This window comes from Lygodium microphyllum, chromosome 24, assembly GCF_053477565.2.
Source record: "Lygodium microphyllum isolate KBCC chromosome 24, Lygodium_microphyllum_v1.1.10, whole genome shotgun sequence".
In the NCBI taxonomy this organism is placed as follows: domain Eukaryota; kingdom Viridiplantae; phylum Streptophyta; class Polypodiopsida; order Schizaeales; family Lygodiaceae; genus Lygodium; species Lygodium microphyllum.
The window spans coordinates 115,610,784-115,627,535 of NC_141158.1; the positions used below are offsets into that span (position 1 = coordinate 115,610,784).

The 16,752-nt window shown below is 40.8% G+C and overlaps 1 protein-coding gene and 1 pseudogene across 6 annotated transcripts in view; one reads left to right on the forward strand and one right to left on the reverse strand.

Annotated features, from left to right (window-relative positions):
• Positions 1–492: 492 nt before the first annotated feature.
• The window catches only part of LOC148015542 (uncharacterized), a 38,202-nt gene continuing 21,942 nt past the window's right edge, over positions 493–16,752 (reverse strand). For 5 of the 6 annotated variants that reach the window (XM_087665127.1, XM_087665128.1, XM_087665129.1 and 2 more), the window contains 5 exons: positions 9,406–9,634; positions 8,887–9,145; positions 8,113–8,292; positions 1,793–1,948; positions 493–1,286 (listed from right to left, as the gene is read on the reverse strand). In XM_087665127.1, the coding sequence (XP_087521253.1) occupies positions 1,113–1,286; positions 1,793–1,948; positions 8,113–8,292; positions 8,887–9,145; positions 9,406–9,617 (981 nt within the window). In that variant the 5' untranslated portion in view covers positions 9,618–9,634 and the 3' untranslated portion in view covers positions 493–1,112. The remainder of the gene's footprint in view (positions 1,287–1,792; positions 1,949–8,112; positions 8,293–8,886; positions 9,146–9,405; positions 9,635–16,752) is intronic. The other variant, XM_087665132.1, reaches the window with a different exon arrangement.
• On the forward strand, positions 10,557–10,799 carry LOC148015543 (signal recognition particle RNA; annotated as a pseudogene).

Genomic DNA, 16,752 nt, shown 5'->3' on the forward strand with positions numbered 1-16,752 from the left:
TTCTTCTTTTGCTAACTTGATATGCAATGTTTACTGTACTGCAAAGTCAATCTACTCTTTAGCTTTTAGCTTACATATCAATACATTTTAGGAAGTAAAATCTACTTTACCTCAATGGTTAGCATTCCTGCTATATGAGAATCCAGTATTCTCTTTCGTATTTCTTGCTTGGCTGTAAGAAGTTTTAGCATTGCTCATCGGTGCTCATGTATACATCCACGTACCAAATTATTAAGAGGGCTCTCCTCTCATACTTTGGTATGTTCTTATTTTATCCTTGAGAGCACAAAATCTGAACCTTTAGGCTCTGAGAATTTTACTTCCAAGTGCTAAATGGCTGGATCTTCAGCTTCACTCTCGTAAAGAAGCAGCCATGCATAGCCACAATCATTTTGTATCTAAATTAAACACCAGTTTGTGACTTCTTTACCTTCAGAAAACAGAGCCATGTATTTACAATGACAACGTCCAAGTCCTTATCACTCACACACATTTGTCAAGTAAAGGAAGTTCGTTGTTCACTGTATTCAAAAGCATCAAGAAAAGCAAAAGGAGTGCTCTATTTGGTCATTCTCAAGCACACTGCTGTGTTTTTGGAACTCTAGTATCAAATGTTACAAGTTATTAGGAATGTTAGGTGAGGACCTCCTAACACACTGACTACAAAAAAACATCGGAAAAGAATCAAATATTAATGAGTATCATTGTAAGTTTCTGGTGATTGGTTATCATCATGAACAATTGAGTATTGTTACACTAGCAGCCAAGACTGCAAGTAGCAGAGAACTTGCTTTGATATTTCACTGACTTGAGCATTGCCAGCAAGGAGTGTAATATGATCACTGCATCCCATTGAGGGTTCTGTGTAGTGCACATGCCAACCTGGAGGGCATCTTAGAAATGGAAGCCCCGAAGTTCTTGAGACCGCAGCTTGTGCAGCTTCCGCCTTCAATTCTCAATTTCCAACCAGGGACATGACTACTGAAACAATGCAAGCCATTTGCAGTCAGGCATCAAATTTCCATGGAAGGACACTTTGAGATCCAACCGAGGCAACCTTGGCTGTTGAAGGGCCTTCCCAGTTGCGATATTCTGCCGTGCTTTATTGACTATCATACATAGTCCTCATTCTGCAGGAAGTGCTCGAACTTGGACCCTTTCAAAGTATTGTAGACTTCTTGCCAGTTTTCAATCTGATCCTTAAGTGGTTTTCTATGGATCTTTACGTGTTGACTATCAAGTTTCATTTGAGGGACACCTAAGAATGCCAGGACTCTGTCCAAAATCTGAAAAATAAATATGATGTGAAAACTTGTGATAGGAAGTATGAAAGAACAATGATAAAGGAAGTGTCAGCTGGTATCTTTCATTCAATCACTAAACTGGACTTGTATCTTTGTGTGGCTGCTAATTTTGTGAAATTGATGCTGCAAGCAAATATCCACCTTACCATGGTTGCAACTTGCTAGGTGCTGTAAGCAAATACACAGTGTGGTTTGGTGCAGTGAATCACAGCAGGCCACAGGTTTTATCATTAGTCTTTTTATGAGAAGTTGAATCATTTTCAACACTTAATTACAACCTTCATGCAGTCAAGTATGATGTTGCTGAGGATGTATTCTTTTTTACTACTAGTGGAACTATCAACTTCTCAACACAGCTTTACTAGTTTGTTCAACACAAAACGTGAATAATCAAACTTATGCCAGAAAACATAAGCTCAGAATCTCTTATGGAGAAGTAGAAATAACACATCTCAAACTCGCTGTATGTGAAAGGGAAAAGAGCATACCTCACCATCTTTCACAAGATCTTCATAGTAGAGTATCGAGTGCCGAGTGGTGTTGAATAATCGAATAGCATCATTAGTAACATCCTCAATCCGTTGTAAATGATCAATCAAAACATGTGTGTTGATCACGGGCCTGTAAGCAGCCAGCATCTCTGCCTGCAGCAATCAACTGTACACATCAAGAAAAGCTCTTCCTTGCACTCTCAAATCCCTCTTTCATCAAGAAGATTACCATCCTAGACTATACAATGTTAAGAAAAATACCCTAACACAGAAACACAAACAGAAACCGTATGACAAAGCATAGTTTGATAAAAAGAACACAGTTAGGGTTAGGGTTAGAGTAACTCAGAGACAATGAACACACTGAATAAATGAAATGATATGACTACTAATAATACGATGCTCATGCGGCAAACACACTATGCAGTGAATGAATACTGAACCTCGAACTCCTGTATCTCTAGGATCAGGGCAGTGTTAATGAGCTGGAGAGTGTGTCGTACTCCGAACGGATCCGGAATCGCAGCAAGGCAGCCTCCGGATGTCGAACACCAGCAAACGCAACAGTGAGAAGCTAGATCTGATGCAAACAGCAGTGAGGAGAGAGAAAGACTAAAAATGGAGCTTGCAAGAGAGAAAGACTGAAAACGGAGCCTGCAAGAGAGAGAAAGACTGAAAACGCAAGCAGGACAGCCTGCAGGAGAGAGAAATACTGCAGCGACTACAGACAGGAGAGAGAAAACTGTCAGGGTGGCAGCTGGAGCCTGCAAACGCAGCAATTTGCTGGCGTGGCAGGCTGTACGATAGTAGTGCAGATGAACAGCAGTCAATCGCCAGGCAGAAACAGCAGAAATCAATGTACGGAGGGCTGGAAGCGAAAAATCCACTTTATCCCGATGACTTTTTTGTGGCTCGGATGATCCACCAATGTCCAAGTCTCATTTCGGTCAATACTCTCTAACTCCCTTTCCATGGCCTCTCGCCATTGAGGGTGCTAAAGAGCCTCCTGCTAGATATGCTGAAATCAACTTCGAACAGTGTGTGATAGGATGGAAACAGGTGCCAGAATGTTGTAGACAGCAATGGCCAGCTTGGACTGCGATGTCCTCCGTGTTTGGGGTGTGGGCAGCAAGCTGAAATACCTGAAATCTGCAAAAACGAGATTGTTTTCTGAATGGAGAGTGATCAGCAACAGTCACTCTGCTGTAAACAGCTACAAACTGCGGGTGCCAGGCTGGAAACAGGTGTCAAACTATAGGGAATAGTGATAGACAGCAAGGGCTGAGATGTCCTCTGCAAACGGGGTGTGGGCAGCAAGCTGAAAACACCTGAAACCTGCAAAAACGAGATTTTGATGCAGTGGAAGAATAAGAGAAGTGGATGCCAAACCCGCCACCGGTCTTTGCCTTCACTAAAGTGGAGGATCTTTGCCACTGTTTGAGCAGATCTAGCTCTGATAACATGTCAAAAGATGACGTACCAACGAGACAGTAGGGTTTGCGGGGAGGAACAAGGAGTGAACTCAGCAAACGTGGAGAAGAGAAAAGAAGAGAGAAGAAACTCTGATGAATGGAATGATGGAGTTCCAAATCATGGAATGAATGTGATACAAGGGACCAAGGGCGCCGTAGCAGAAGGAAGATGATGAAGACAACCACGAACCACGAACCGCAATGTCCTCCTAAAGGGGTGTGAGGGTAGTGGAGATGTTGGTGACGTACCAGCGAGACAGTAGGGTTTGCGGGGAGGAACAAGGAGTGAACTCGGTAAACGTGGAGAAGAGAAGAGAAGAGAGAAGAAACTCTGATGAATGGAATGATGAAGTTCCGAATCATGGAGTGAATGTGAAGTGGAGAGGTTGGAGAGAAGAGGTGACGGACTGAATGAATCAGCCGTGAAGAATGAATGAGAGAGTGGCCTATAAATAGGCACAGTCAGTCTAGGATGGTGCCCCTTTTTGGGGCCCCAAACCCTAAATGCAAAACACAGAATTGCAAAAAGCGCAAACTGCGGGTGAAGGGTTTCTCAACACCGATTTGAGCTTGGTAAAGTTGTCCAAAGCCAAGTGAAAGCCGATTTTGAGTATGGTTATGGCCGGATAATGTTGTTCTAAGACTACTTCAGTAGTCTCAGTGTTTGTCTTGCGCTTATTTTCAGTGGTTTGAGGCATTCTGGAGAGATTTGTTACAAAAAATTCTGTCGGATAGGGTTTTACTGGCAAGATTCCATGTCAAGCAAATTGTTCTTCTTGCACCTCCATGAATCATAGTTGTTTTACTCAGATTTGGTGTTCTTGCTCTTAGCTGGCGAGAGCAGTTGGAGACAAGTACTTGAGCACTGTAGATCCATTCACAATTGTATTTGGATTGGCCTACTTGAGGGCTGAGTTTGGAAAGCTACTGACATCATTTAGGAGTTGTAATATCTCCGCACAATAAAAGTTAGTTGGTTAGTTCGAAAGTTAGTTAGTCAATTAATAAGTTAGTAAGTTTACTAACTAAAGACTAATTAAGGTAAAAACTAACTAACATTAATTATTAGTAATTTTTATTTAATTTAAAATATTTTATTTAGAAAAATCAAGAGTCATAAATCCGATATTTTTCTCGGATTGAAAAGGACCATAGTCACCCTTCACGTAAATTACAACGTGAACGAGACTTATGAGTTATATTAATCACTAAGTTCATGAGTATAGTTTGGATGGTCCAAAAACATTAGATTTTGGGCAAAGCTAGTATATTTTAGATATTATCCTAAAAGAAAAAATAATATGGAGATTTTAGAATTGGATGTCATTTAAAAGAAAAGACAAGTGATATTTTAGTTAGTTTGGAGATTTTATAAAAAGAAAAAAATAAAGAGAGGATTTGCGAAATCGCGCGCGCCGCGATCGCAGTTTACAAGCAGTGGACAACACTTTGAACAGAGAAAAGAAGGAGTGAACTAAGAGCTTTCTAACCAAGCATCTTGGAATTTTACCCCCCTTTCGGAGCCAATGGAACCATCAAATTTATGATCTGAGCATCAGATCACTGATCTTTCCAAGATCCCCCTCCACAAAGAGCTCAACTTCTCAACCACAAGCCCTCTTCTCTAATTCACTATAAATATGAGGCATGGGAGAGGCATAAGAAGCATAAGGAGACCCCGAGAGGCTACCAGAGAGAGGTAGAGAGGAGGATACTCCTCCAAGAGATTGTGAGGAAGAGCTTGAAAGAGAGCTTGAGAGAGAAAGAGAGAGAAGAGTCACCCCGAGAGGCTGCAAGGAAGAGAATTAGCTCAATTCCCTCTATCTCGATCCTCGACTTAACGATCTTCTCTTACGCTCTTCCATCTTGAATCTATTCTACCTTCTTAATCTCTTGAGTCTATTTGCGGATGATGGTCTCCAAGCGAAGAATGTCACGTGCGGATGATAATCCTGCAACCAGCAACAAGGCTTCGGGCAAAGGCATCACCGTCAATCCAACTGCGGTTCCGGTCGTAAGTAATATATTTTCAAATTGATAGATGCTTGCTTTGATTCTCGTATGAGATACGTTAGGTCCCATACTACGATGCATGAGTATAGGTCATGGGAAAGGATAAATTTCATCTCACCTACTTGGAAGATGGAGTTTGTGAAGTGCATATATCAAGGGAAGAGAATTGCATCTAGTTACATATGACTTATTTGCTAGTAGAGCAATTACAAGGAAGAATTAGTCAAGCGTTATGAATAGCATAGTCATCAAAAGAATGACATTAAAAGCTTGTGCATACAAGTGCTAGATTAAAATATAGTCAAGGGTTACAAATAGCACAATTACTAAAAGAATACGACATTAAGAATCATGAATAGAGAAGTACTAGTTTAAAGTTTAGGTACTTCAAAGGTACTTAGCCTAAGAGCCCAAATATTAAGAAAAACTAGATTCTAGCTCAATGCACGACCTATTGGAGTCTAATTACTTGAGATCATCTCGCACTTATCTTATTAAGTATTCACACGTTATGCCTATAACATGTTTGATATATGAGGATAATTTTCTAGTTGCCTCATGACTTGACTAAGGGCTAGTACAAGAAATTGATCATAAGGGTTAAAACTAGGATGTCTTGAGTTCCGTCGGATAACGATGACTTTTGCCAATCCAAACCCAAGGTTGGGTTGTCAATCAAGGTAAGTGACCTATAGAACTTACATCATGAATAGTGTTTGAACCCTTAACATATGCCCTAGCCAAAGGAAGGAAGTGTTAAGATCATGTTTGCATAGTATTGCTCTTAGATCCCAAGGGAAAGAGCAAATATAGGATGGAAATGTTATATCGTCTATTCTTGTATTGTTTGAAAAGAATGCAATTGGTTTTGTTGATTGATCGAACAACATCCTAAATGTTTTTACATCAACTGGTTGTTAGTTGTTGTTTGGATGATTATTCCAAGTGCTTGTGATTTATGGTAAATGCATGGCAAGGGTCTGTGATGACAAGTCGCCATGGGAATAAAGGAATGTTTTCTTGGAAAATGATATTAGGTTGAATGCCTTGTTTGTGCTTGATTCTTAAAGGATTTAATTAAGGAAGGATATATTATACGGGTGGATTACCTCCATGGTCGCACCGCATATTAACCCGAGAGGGCACTGCTCGATTCATGGGCCGAAGGTCGAGTGGTGAAAAGACCAACCACGAGAATGATGTTTCGCTCCTAGACAGCTTGTGGGTCAGTTGGAGCTCTGGACACCCCTTGCTAGGTCAAGAATGGAGTTGATTGAAGACCTCCGTGGCCCCCAACATCTGGGCATGTTGGGAGATCCTATTCTAGATAAAGAATTGAGTTTGTGGTGCCATGTGAATTGGACCAGTTACTTCTGCAGGGCAGAAGGGTTACTTCTGTTGAACAGAAGCGAAACATAATTTCTCCTGTATGGGCAGGAGACAAAGATTAACTTGAAGATAAGTTAAGGAACTTGTTTGATCTTGTTGGTCAATAGATTGCTTTGCTCTATTTTCGTGTCTGTGCTATAAGTTATGCGAACGAACCCTGTTCCTTAAAAGGCTTAATTAATGAAGCTGGCTTTAAGTGTCACACATAAATGTGGTAGGACCTAATTAGAAAACTAAAGCTATTAAGGGAAGCGGGTGGGCGGATCCCCCAACGAGTCCGTCCTACGGCAGGGTGGTCCCAGAGAACTGGGAGGCTTCTCACAAGTTTTATCGTCATTCGACTTTTAGGTATTGTTAGGTTAGAACCCGGTTCATGCCATTTTAGGGGACCGGAATGGGACTATGCCCTATGGGCAGAGAGGTTGAGCAACGCATCCCTCTCGTTTCCCATTCTCTTTGAACCAAGTGCGGCATGGATCTGCTTCGGATTGGGTATCTCTGCGTAAAGTAGGATGTCCAAAACCCGACGCTAGAATGCTAACAGGAGACCTTGACAACTAGGAACCCGAATTTCAGGTCGATCCTAGTGGGTTCGGTCGTGAACGTTCCGTTGCGAGGCGGATTCGGGAAACCCTAGGCGACAAAACTCGGAACATTCTCTGGGAGTGCCGGGCAGCGACGCTTAGATTTGTTTCTCAATAGACCGCTAAAAGAGTGCCTGGAAAGCCGATGGGCGGGCACCTCACAGGAGTAATAAAGAAATACCACAGGGGCACCAAGCTTGGGGGAGTATTCTAGCTCCACTAATTGATTCATTTTTTATTGCTAAATTTTTGTTTTTTATGATCAAGTGCTTGCAAGTTAAATTTCACTACCCTTGATTCACACAAGGCCAGTTTCAATGCTCAATATTAGAGAATGCCCATGACTAAGCAAGCTGCAGATATGAGGGCCAAGCACTAGGTGAACAAGAGTTTAGTGCTCCAGTATCATGTAGAAAGTGTGATGTGCTCCAAAGAGATCAAGGGAATAGAGAGTGTGAATGCAAACATTGTCAAAAAATTCATGTACATAGTGACAAGACCATGCCAAGCATAAACAAGAGAAATGAGGGTAAATAAAAAAACTAACCCTACTAAGTATACACTCATACACGTGTTTCAAAGTGAGATACCACATACTGTTACACAAGTGGACAGCACCAAGACAACAACATGGCCACGAGAAAGTATCAATGGAAGAATGTCTGACTATGTGGGAGTCCCGAGCAATTGCCATTATCAATTTCAATGCCATCTCATCATCAGAGCCAGAAGCAAATGAGATCACTATGGAATGTCTACATGTATATTGAGCACATGATGTTTTCAATAAAGCTGTTCAAGTTTAGTGTGAAGCATTGAGTAGTGAAACAAATCACTTAAGAGCACATATGACAAATACCTCCTCTTCAGAATGCACATGAGCTTTGTGTGTGCCATTGAGAAGCTTCATGTTTCTATCATAAGCATTAGCAAGGACAGAAACCAGTCGCTTCAGAAGATTACGCCTGAATAAGAAAATGATAGACACCCCTTTATCTTGAAAGTATGCTAATGCTTCCTTATTATACTCCATCAAACCCTGCAATAAAAAAGCCACAAAAACAGAATCAGAAGAATTTATGTTGCAAATAAGAAATGCACATCATGTACAAGCATAGGAAACCTATTGACAGCTAGTAATGGCTTCAACCACTCTAGTTACTTGGCTTTACTTTTGGACAGTTTTTCCCCCCCTGAAGTGAGACACACAAACATCCAAATACCCACAAGGCAGGGTGCTTCCCCCTCCACACATTAGCAAAGAGAGCAGGCAAGAGCCACGTTGGCATTTTTTGTATGCACAGATAGGCTAGCTTGCAAGCCAAATGAATAGCAGAACCTGATTGCATTGGGACCCTCTTCCCGGGTGACCCTACCAAGGAGGACAAACCTACTGTGGGAGTGGGTAAGAACCCAAGCTTACACAAACATATACGAATGTAGGTGTCCAACCAAGTGATGCACTCAGCAAGACTTGAAACCCACAACCTCGTGATGATGAGACCGAGTGTCAATTGCTAGGCCATCATCTGTGGTACTGCTTGGTTTTACAATTGAAGCAATAATATTTCCACACAGCGTGCAAAAGCATGGGTATGAAAAAAAGTAAACACTCTCTTCATATTGGCCTAACCTGGTTAAGCATCCACTTGAATCCAACAGCACTTGTGCAATCATTCTTCAAAGCACTGCTGACCCAATCAAGATCATATATCCTGTCCAGCGTGCCTGAAATGGTGGAAAAATTTGCTCGCCTCGATTTCACAGAGAAAATTTCACCATGAGAACTTATGTTTTGGTGACTGTTCAATAGTGTCTCAAACCAACCACTTCCTGACCTTTGCATGGACAATATCACAAAGTTGTGTACAGGTGTGCAAGAACATATACCCCTGAAAATTCAGACATAGAGAGAGAGATATTCAAAATCTCATAGCACCCACAACGTAGCAATAAACCAATACCGTCTTTGGATCGCATGTTATACTGTTCCAAGATGCATCTGTGCTTCACCCAAAACTGACATTTCAGGGGGTTGAGGGAGAGATGGTATAAGTGACACCAGGTACATGTAAGAATATAAGATAAAATTACATCCACATCAACATTGAAGGATTCAAAGTCTGCTGTTGACAAGAGCACTGATTATTACCTTCCATGTAAAAGGGATTTGGGATAATGTACAATAAATTCTGAACCAGTAATTTCCGCACACAAATCATTTATATACATTGCTACAGGTTGCCATGCCAATTTTTTATTGGAGAACTTGTAGTCGACTCCCATCCAGCACAAATAAATTCCACAAAATCCCAGAACTATAAGCATAAGCAACTTCCACACCGATGTACCTTTCTTTGACATTGCAACATAGATTCAACCTGTAGGTAATACAAGAACATGCAGCCAAAAGTCATGTCAACAATCACAACTTAATGATTTTGAACAAGTGCAAAAGAAAACTGAATAATCAATCAGTAACAAAAGGAAAAGATCAAGACTTTGTAGATCCTCAACTCATACATACTAGACGCTCCATGCCTATGACCTGTGCAAGCATGGGTCAGTAGGGTACTTGTAAAGCAACATTGTTTAAACCCTCCCCCTTTTCCCTCTCCCCTCCCCCCCCCCCCCCCCCCCGCTCTCTCTCAAAATATCTTTTCCATTAGCTATACCCTGAAACTTAAACTTACTTCACACGAATGCCGATCATTAGGGCTCCTGTAAACTCATTTGAGTCACTTTTTGGTTGATTACTCAATGGTTTAAAGGGCAACCGCCATATTTGCACCAATTGAACTATTCCATAATAAAGAGAAACACCTACATATACTCAACTTGCACTCATTGGGTGTGATCTTCACTTACACTTTGCACACTACTTGCACTTGATTAATGCTTGCAAATGCAAATCATGCATATAGATTGCTCCAATTTAATTCATATGAACTTTGGGGGGGGGGGGGGGGGGGGGGGGGGGGGGTAGTATTTAAAAAAGGTTTCAAATGCTTTGACTGCATGAGAGAGAGAGAGAGAGAGAGAGAAGAGAGATGAATCTATTAAAAAAGTAGAGAGAGAACCATAGGTGGTGCATATAGATTGAAGCAATGTTCCATAAGGTGGCCCACATGCAAGATTTGGGGTTTTTTTAGGGAGAGAGAGAGAGCTGAATCCATTAAAAAAGTAGAGAAACCTAAAAAAAACGAGATAATTAAAAAAAGGTTTGAGATGCGTCAATTATATGCACACATGCGTGAGAGAGAGAAAGAGAGAGACATGAGTGGTGTTCCTGGGTGTATTGTGACGCCTGTAACCCGAGGAGGGGGGAGTTTACAATTGTGTGGATGCCACCGGTCACGTGCATTGAGATGTGGGGCTGATTCGCTGCCTTTGCAGCGGCGCCCATCTCCAAGTCGCAAGTGGACGAGATCGTTGCCACCCGGAGGGATTTGGCAACTCTCCATCCTCGAAGTAGGGGAGACCGCATGAGGCCGGAAACGGAGCAATGCTACCCCTCGCTCCAGACAGTGGAGGGACAACGCCACCTTGTCTGCAGGCCGACCGTTGGCCTCCTCTCAGTCCCCAGTGACAAACCCTCGATCAAAAAATTTAAAAAAAAGAGACATGAGTGGTGCATTTAGTTGAAGCAATGCTCCATAGGTGTCACAACTCTATAGAAACAAAATTTGTATCCTTTTTCATTAATTTGTCTATATAATGATTTATTAAATTTGTTTTCTTTGCACTAATTAGATATAAAGAAAAGTGCATTGGAGCTGGCCACTGATGAGTGGTCACAGGTTATGGTAGACCCACGCGGTGGGTTAGAGTAAAGATAGTTCACACTTCCACCTATATGGCCCGATTGGGTGCCTGTGACCAGAACTCACGCATATCAGGGTTAGACTTGCACACAGAAAGGATTGATGCCTTGAAGTGTGGGCTAGATTTGCCAGAACAGATAGTTACAATCAACAAGATGGCATGATCATGAAATGCTTGTACAATGTGCATGTGTGGGCTGAAAGCTTGAAATGCACATTTCTTTGCATAGGAAAGTCACATGAAGATTCTGATACCGTTTTTGCGATGTACACGGAAAATGCTTTCATATGACACCCATATTGGGGGGTCCCTAAATTTTAGGATGTCCCTAAATTTTAGGATCCTCGAATTAGCCTAAAAATGCTAGTCCTAAAAAATAAGGATGTCATTCTAAAAATAGTAAATTCTGTACTCTAACTGTGCTTACTTAATTTGGTTATTTCTGTTCTTGACAATATTCAGCCCAAAAAGGAAGGCCATAGAGAAGAGACAAGTGTCAAGACACTTGTCACACAAGTTTCCAAGTGTCCCACCACTTGTCACATCTCATGACATGTGGCTGGACACTACTTGTCTTGTGCTACTCCACTTTTCCCTTTTGTACTACCTCTTCCCTCTCCTATAAATAAGAGCTCGTTTTTCTTCATTCAGCATCATTTTTCTTTGCTGTAAACTCATGTACAGCACCCACAGATAGCCAGAAACTGGCCCCATCCATCCCCATCATCATCCCCCACTTCTCCATTATCAAATTCCTCCATATTCCCTCTTCTATCACTGCTATTTTACAGGACAGCAAGCCTGTAAATTCATTACAGCACCTCCTTCTCGAGCTCTTTCTTCCATTTTAGCAACAAGAAGCAAGCCCTATCCATGTACTGCTGATCAACGATGGAGAAAGGCTGATTTCCCCTCTTTCTTCTCTCATACTGTAAAGAAATCAGTTCTTATCATTGCATAATAGATAATGCATGTGTGTTTGTACATCTTTGCATAATCTTGTGAGAGTGAGAATTACTTCTCCTCACTCTCAGGTTGATTGTAACTGAGCTCTTTCCTAAGGGACTTGGGTTGAGCAGAAATACATTCCTTCGGCGGGCGCGGGGGGGGGGGGGAGTTTGCCCATCTTCAACCCTCAATCTTGTCTCCGTTACCTTTATATTTTCATGGCTGTAATTTTGTGAGTAATTTTCATTTTCAGCTTTAAGTGTTCAGTCTCTTTCATATTAAATCTCGAAAATAAGCGAATATCATAATTGTTAAGCATACTACGTTGTTCGGCGCGTTTATAGCGGTATCAGAGCTTTGGCTCGGTCCTCACCCCAACACTGGTAGTGCTTACAATTATAAGTTTGTTTATTTTCAGCCCTTGCATTGAGTGCTTGAGCATATTTTCCTTAGAGTCTCAATGGATCGGTCGAGTGCTATCCTTCAAGCCATTCAAAGTCTTAGAGAGGAGAATTAGCAAATTCGTAAGCCACTTCTCAAACTAGAAAAAGTTGAGAATCCCAAAGAATTCAAGGAAAGAAGCCCATCTGCTTCAAGGAGACAAAGCCATACCAATGAAAGGAGCCGATCAAGAAGTCCAACTACTTCTAAGAGGCAGTCCCATTCTACTTCAAGACAAAGAAAGAGATCGCTTCGAAGCTCATCCTCTTCTTCAAAGTCATCTGGCGCCTACTCTGATGGACCCTCTTCTAGTGACGAAGAGTCACACCCTTCTCGTGGAAGACCTCATCATCGTCAAAGGCGTCGACATTCTTCACCCTCGTCTCCATCTTCATTCCCATCAAGCACTTCATCATCTTTAACCTCAAGATCCGGGCATGGACGAAGGCATAAGAAGAAGAAGAAGACTAAGTCACTATCTCAACTTGAAAAGAAGATCAAGTTCAGTATGTATGATGGTTCTCGAAATCCTAATCTTCTTCTGAAGTTTATTCATTAATTTCAAATTTTATATGATCGTGATAAGTATAAAGAAAAAGAAAAGATTAAGTTTGCAGCTTTACATTTGACCGACTTAGCCCATACTTGGTGGATGGGGTTGGAATATGATCATGCTGCCCCAAAATCATGGCGGTCCTTTGTTCGCATGATACAAAGCCAATTTCTTCCTGTTCATTTCAAAAGAGATGTAAAAATGGAATGGAATCGGCTTTGGCAAAGGAAAAATGTGTCACTTGGTGACTATATCAAGAGATTTTGAGAGCTACTTTTGAAGGTCCAACATTTCAAGAAGATCAGTAGTTCGGAAAAGCTTAGGAAGTTTCAAGGAGGTTTGCATTTTAAACTTTGTACTGCTCTTAATCATTATCATTGTTCTAGTCTCAAGGAACTCATTGACCATGCTGAGACATGGGAAATGGAGCACAATGGCAACAAATCATTCCAAAAGAATGATAACAAGAGAGTAGCTGATGATGAGGAGTATTCAGCCCCAAATGAAGGACAAAAACAGCGGCAAAAGCAGCCATCAAATCAAAAGAAGATGAAGCCCTATGCACCTTCTAATGCTCCTCAATTTCGCTCCAATCTATACCCACAAGCAAAGCAACTTTCCGAAGAAGAAAAGCAACGCTTCATGAAAGAAGGAAAGTGCTTTAAATGTGGACAAACAGGCCACATAGAGAAGCAATGTCCAAACAAAGAACAAAGCAAGGTTTCTGACAACAAGCCTAAGTCGCCAGTGAAAATCAATGCTATCAGTGATGTAGTTGCAAACACAACTCACACTCCAGAGATGCGCAAATTATTAAAAGCTTGGGGACAGTTGCAAGGTAAGCAAGCACTATTCTTGATAGATCTTGTGGCGAATGAAAATGTCATTTCCTTGCAATTAGCTAAAGAACTTGGATTAAAGAATGAAGAGATGGACACTCCGGCAGAAATTCGCCAAGCTTTAAATGCCGATGAAGGTGACACAATGAAAACTGTGACACCCTACATTGGCAAGCTCAAATTTCAATTTCAAGGCTACAGTGACAAAGATACCTTCTGTATCGGAGACCTTGATGGTTGCGATGTGATTCTTGGCATGCCCTGGAGAGTAGATTTAACCATCTTCTCTCAAAAAAATAAGGTAGAACTCACCAACAAAGGCAAGAAGTACGAGATCCAAGCTGGAGTTTCTGGAGACACCATACCTATGGTAAGCAATGTGCAAGTCTCTAGAGTAATTAAGGATTGTGTTTAATGTTCTTTGCTTTATGTCACTGATGTAAAAGATAATATGAATGCTGAAAACCAAGAGCGACTTCAGCTCTTGGAAAAGTATAAAGATTGTTTTTCGGAAGATCTTCCTTATCAGCTTCCCCCAAAAAGGCCAGAAGACCATCATATTGATATTATTCCGGGCAGTTCTCCTCCTAATATAGCACCATACCGTGTGAGTTGTCCTCAACAAGAAGAAATCAGAAAGCAAGTCGAAGACCTACTCAACCGTGGGCTAATTAGGCCAAGTAGCTCACCATTTTGTTCACTGGTTCTTCTTGTTCAAAAGAAAGATGGCACATTAAGAATATGCATTGATTATCAAGTCCTCAATAAAATCACTGTGAATAATCGGTTTCCTATTCCTAGAATTGACGACATTTTGGATCGTCTAGGAGACTTAAAGGTTTTCAACCGCATTGATCTAAAGAGTGGTTATCATCAAATTAGGGTAATATCACAAGATGTACACAAAATTGCTTTCCGCACTTCATACGGTCTTTATGAATTCTTGGTGGTTCTTTTTGGATTAACCAATGCACCAGCCACCTTTAATCGAATGATGGAGCGCATCTTTAGAGAGCATCGACAATATGTCGGTACTTTCTTTGATGATATTCTTATCTTTAGCAAGAATAAAGAGAAGCATCATCAGCACTTGGAGATTGTTCTCAATTACTTTAACAAAATCAACTCTTGGTAAATGGTAAAAAGAGTGAATTTTTCATACATAAAATAAATTGCCTTGGGCATGTCATCTCTTCTGAAGGGATTCAGAAGGATCCTGAAAAGATCAAGATAATCCAAGAATGGCCTCATCTTCATGATGTACATGAGGTGCGTCATTTCTTGGCTTATGCTCTTATTACCGCCGCTTCATCAAGCATTTTGCACATATGGCTTCTCCACTTCATGATCTTACAAAGAAGAAGACCTCTTTCCAATGGAAGGAAAAAGAGAAGGCAGCCTTCACAAGGCTAAAAACAACTCTTACTTCTGGACCTGTTCTTATCATTCCAGATTTGGTAAAACCATTTGTGGTGGAAGCAGATGCTTGCGGTGATTGTATTGGTGCAGTGCTAAATCAAGAAGGCCATGCCGTAGCCTTTGAAAGCTGCCGTCTAAATGATGTGGAGAAAATGTATAACATTTATGAAAAGGAGCTCTTAGCAGTGGTTCATGCTTTAAAGATATGGAAACATTATATTTTAGGCAATGAATTCCTTATTAAAACTGATCATCAGAGCTTAAGTATTTTAAGACTCAAAAGCATTTGCAGGAGAAACATGCAAAATGGAAAAATTTCTTGTCTATGTTTTATTTTCAAATTATGTACACTCCAAGGAAACAAAATGTAGTTGCTGATGCACTTTCTAGAGTGCCTCGCATTGCTATAGTGGCTCATCATGAAGATTTTCAAACGATGAAGAATACTTATGATGAAAATATTGATTTTGCAGCAATTTGGTCAAATTTACAGCAAGCAAGTTCTCATCCAGATTATTCCATCAAAGACGGTTACCTTCTCATGAACAATCGCCTTTGTGTCACTCTTCCTATTCGACAAAAGGTGCTTAAAGAAAATCATGAACCCCCTTGTGCAGGGCATAGAGGGAGAGCAGCCACTCTTAAGTGCAATGGAGCGCTACTTTTATTGGCCAACATTACGAAGAGATACACATAACTTCATTGAGGCTTGTCTAGTATGCCAAAAATCCAAGTATGATAGGCAGAAGACTCTAGGATTATTGCAACCTCTTCCAGTGCCCAAAGATCCATGGGAATCTATCAAAATGGATTTCATCTCAGGTATTCCAAGAACACCTCAAGGTAATGATATGATTTGGGTCATAATTGATCGATTCAGCAAGCAATCACATTTTATTCCATGTCATAAAACATTGAAATCCGCACAAGCTACAAGACTTTTCATTCAACATATCTTCAGATTACATAGTATGCCTTCTGAGATCATTTCAGATAGAGACTCCAAATTCACAAGTAACTTTTGGCGTGCTTTATTTGAGAATTTGGGAACCACTTTAAAGTTTTCCTAAGCTTTTCATCCTCAAACTGACGGCCAAACAAAGGTGATGAATCTCACTCTTTTGGATATGTTGAAAGCTTATGTTAGTGAACATAAGTCACAATGGGAGAAATATCTTCCATTATTGGAGTTTGCTTACAACAATACTGTGCACTCATCCACAAGGAAAGCTCCAAATGAAATAGTACAGGGTGAAGTGATTTTTCCTCCACTTATTTGCACTAAAGATAAGATTTTTGCTACTGATGAGTTTACTTCAGATTTAAAAACAACAATGGATCAAGTTCGAGCCACTATCAAAGTTACCGAAGAGCGACAAAAGAAGCAAGCAGATAAACGAAGAATACCTTTGGCTTTTTAAAAAGGTCAATATGTCTTGCTAAAGTTTGATAAAAGTAGGCTTAAACAAGGTTC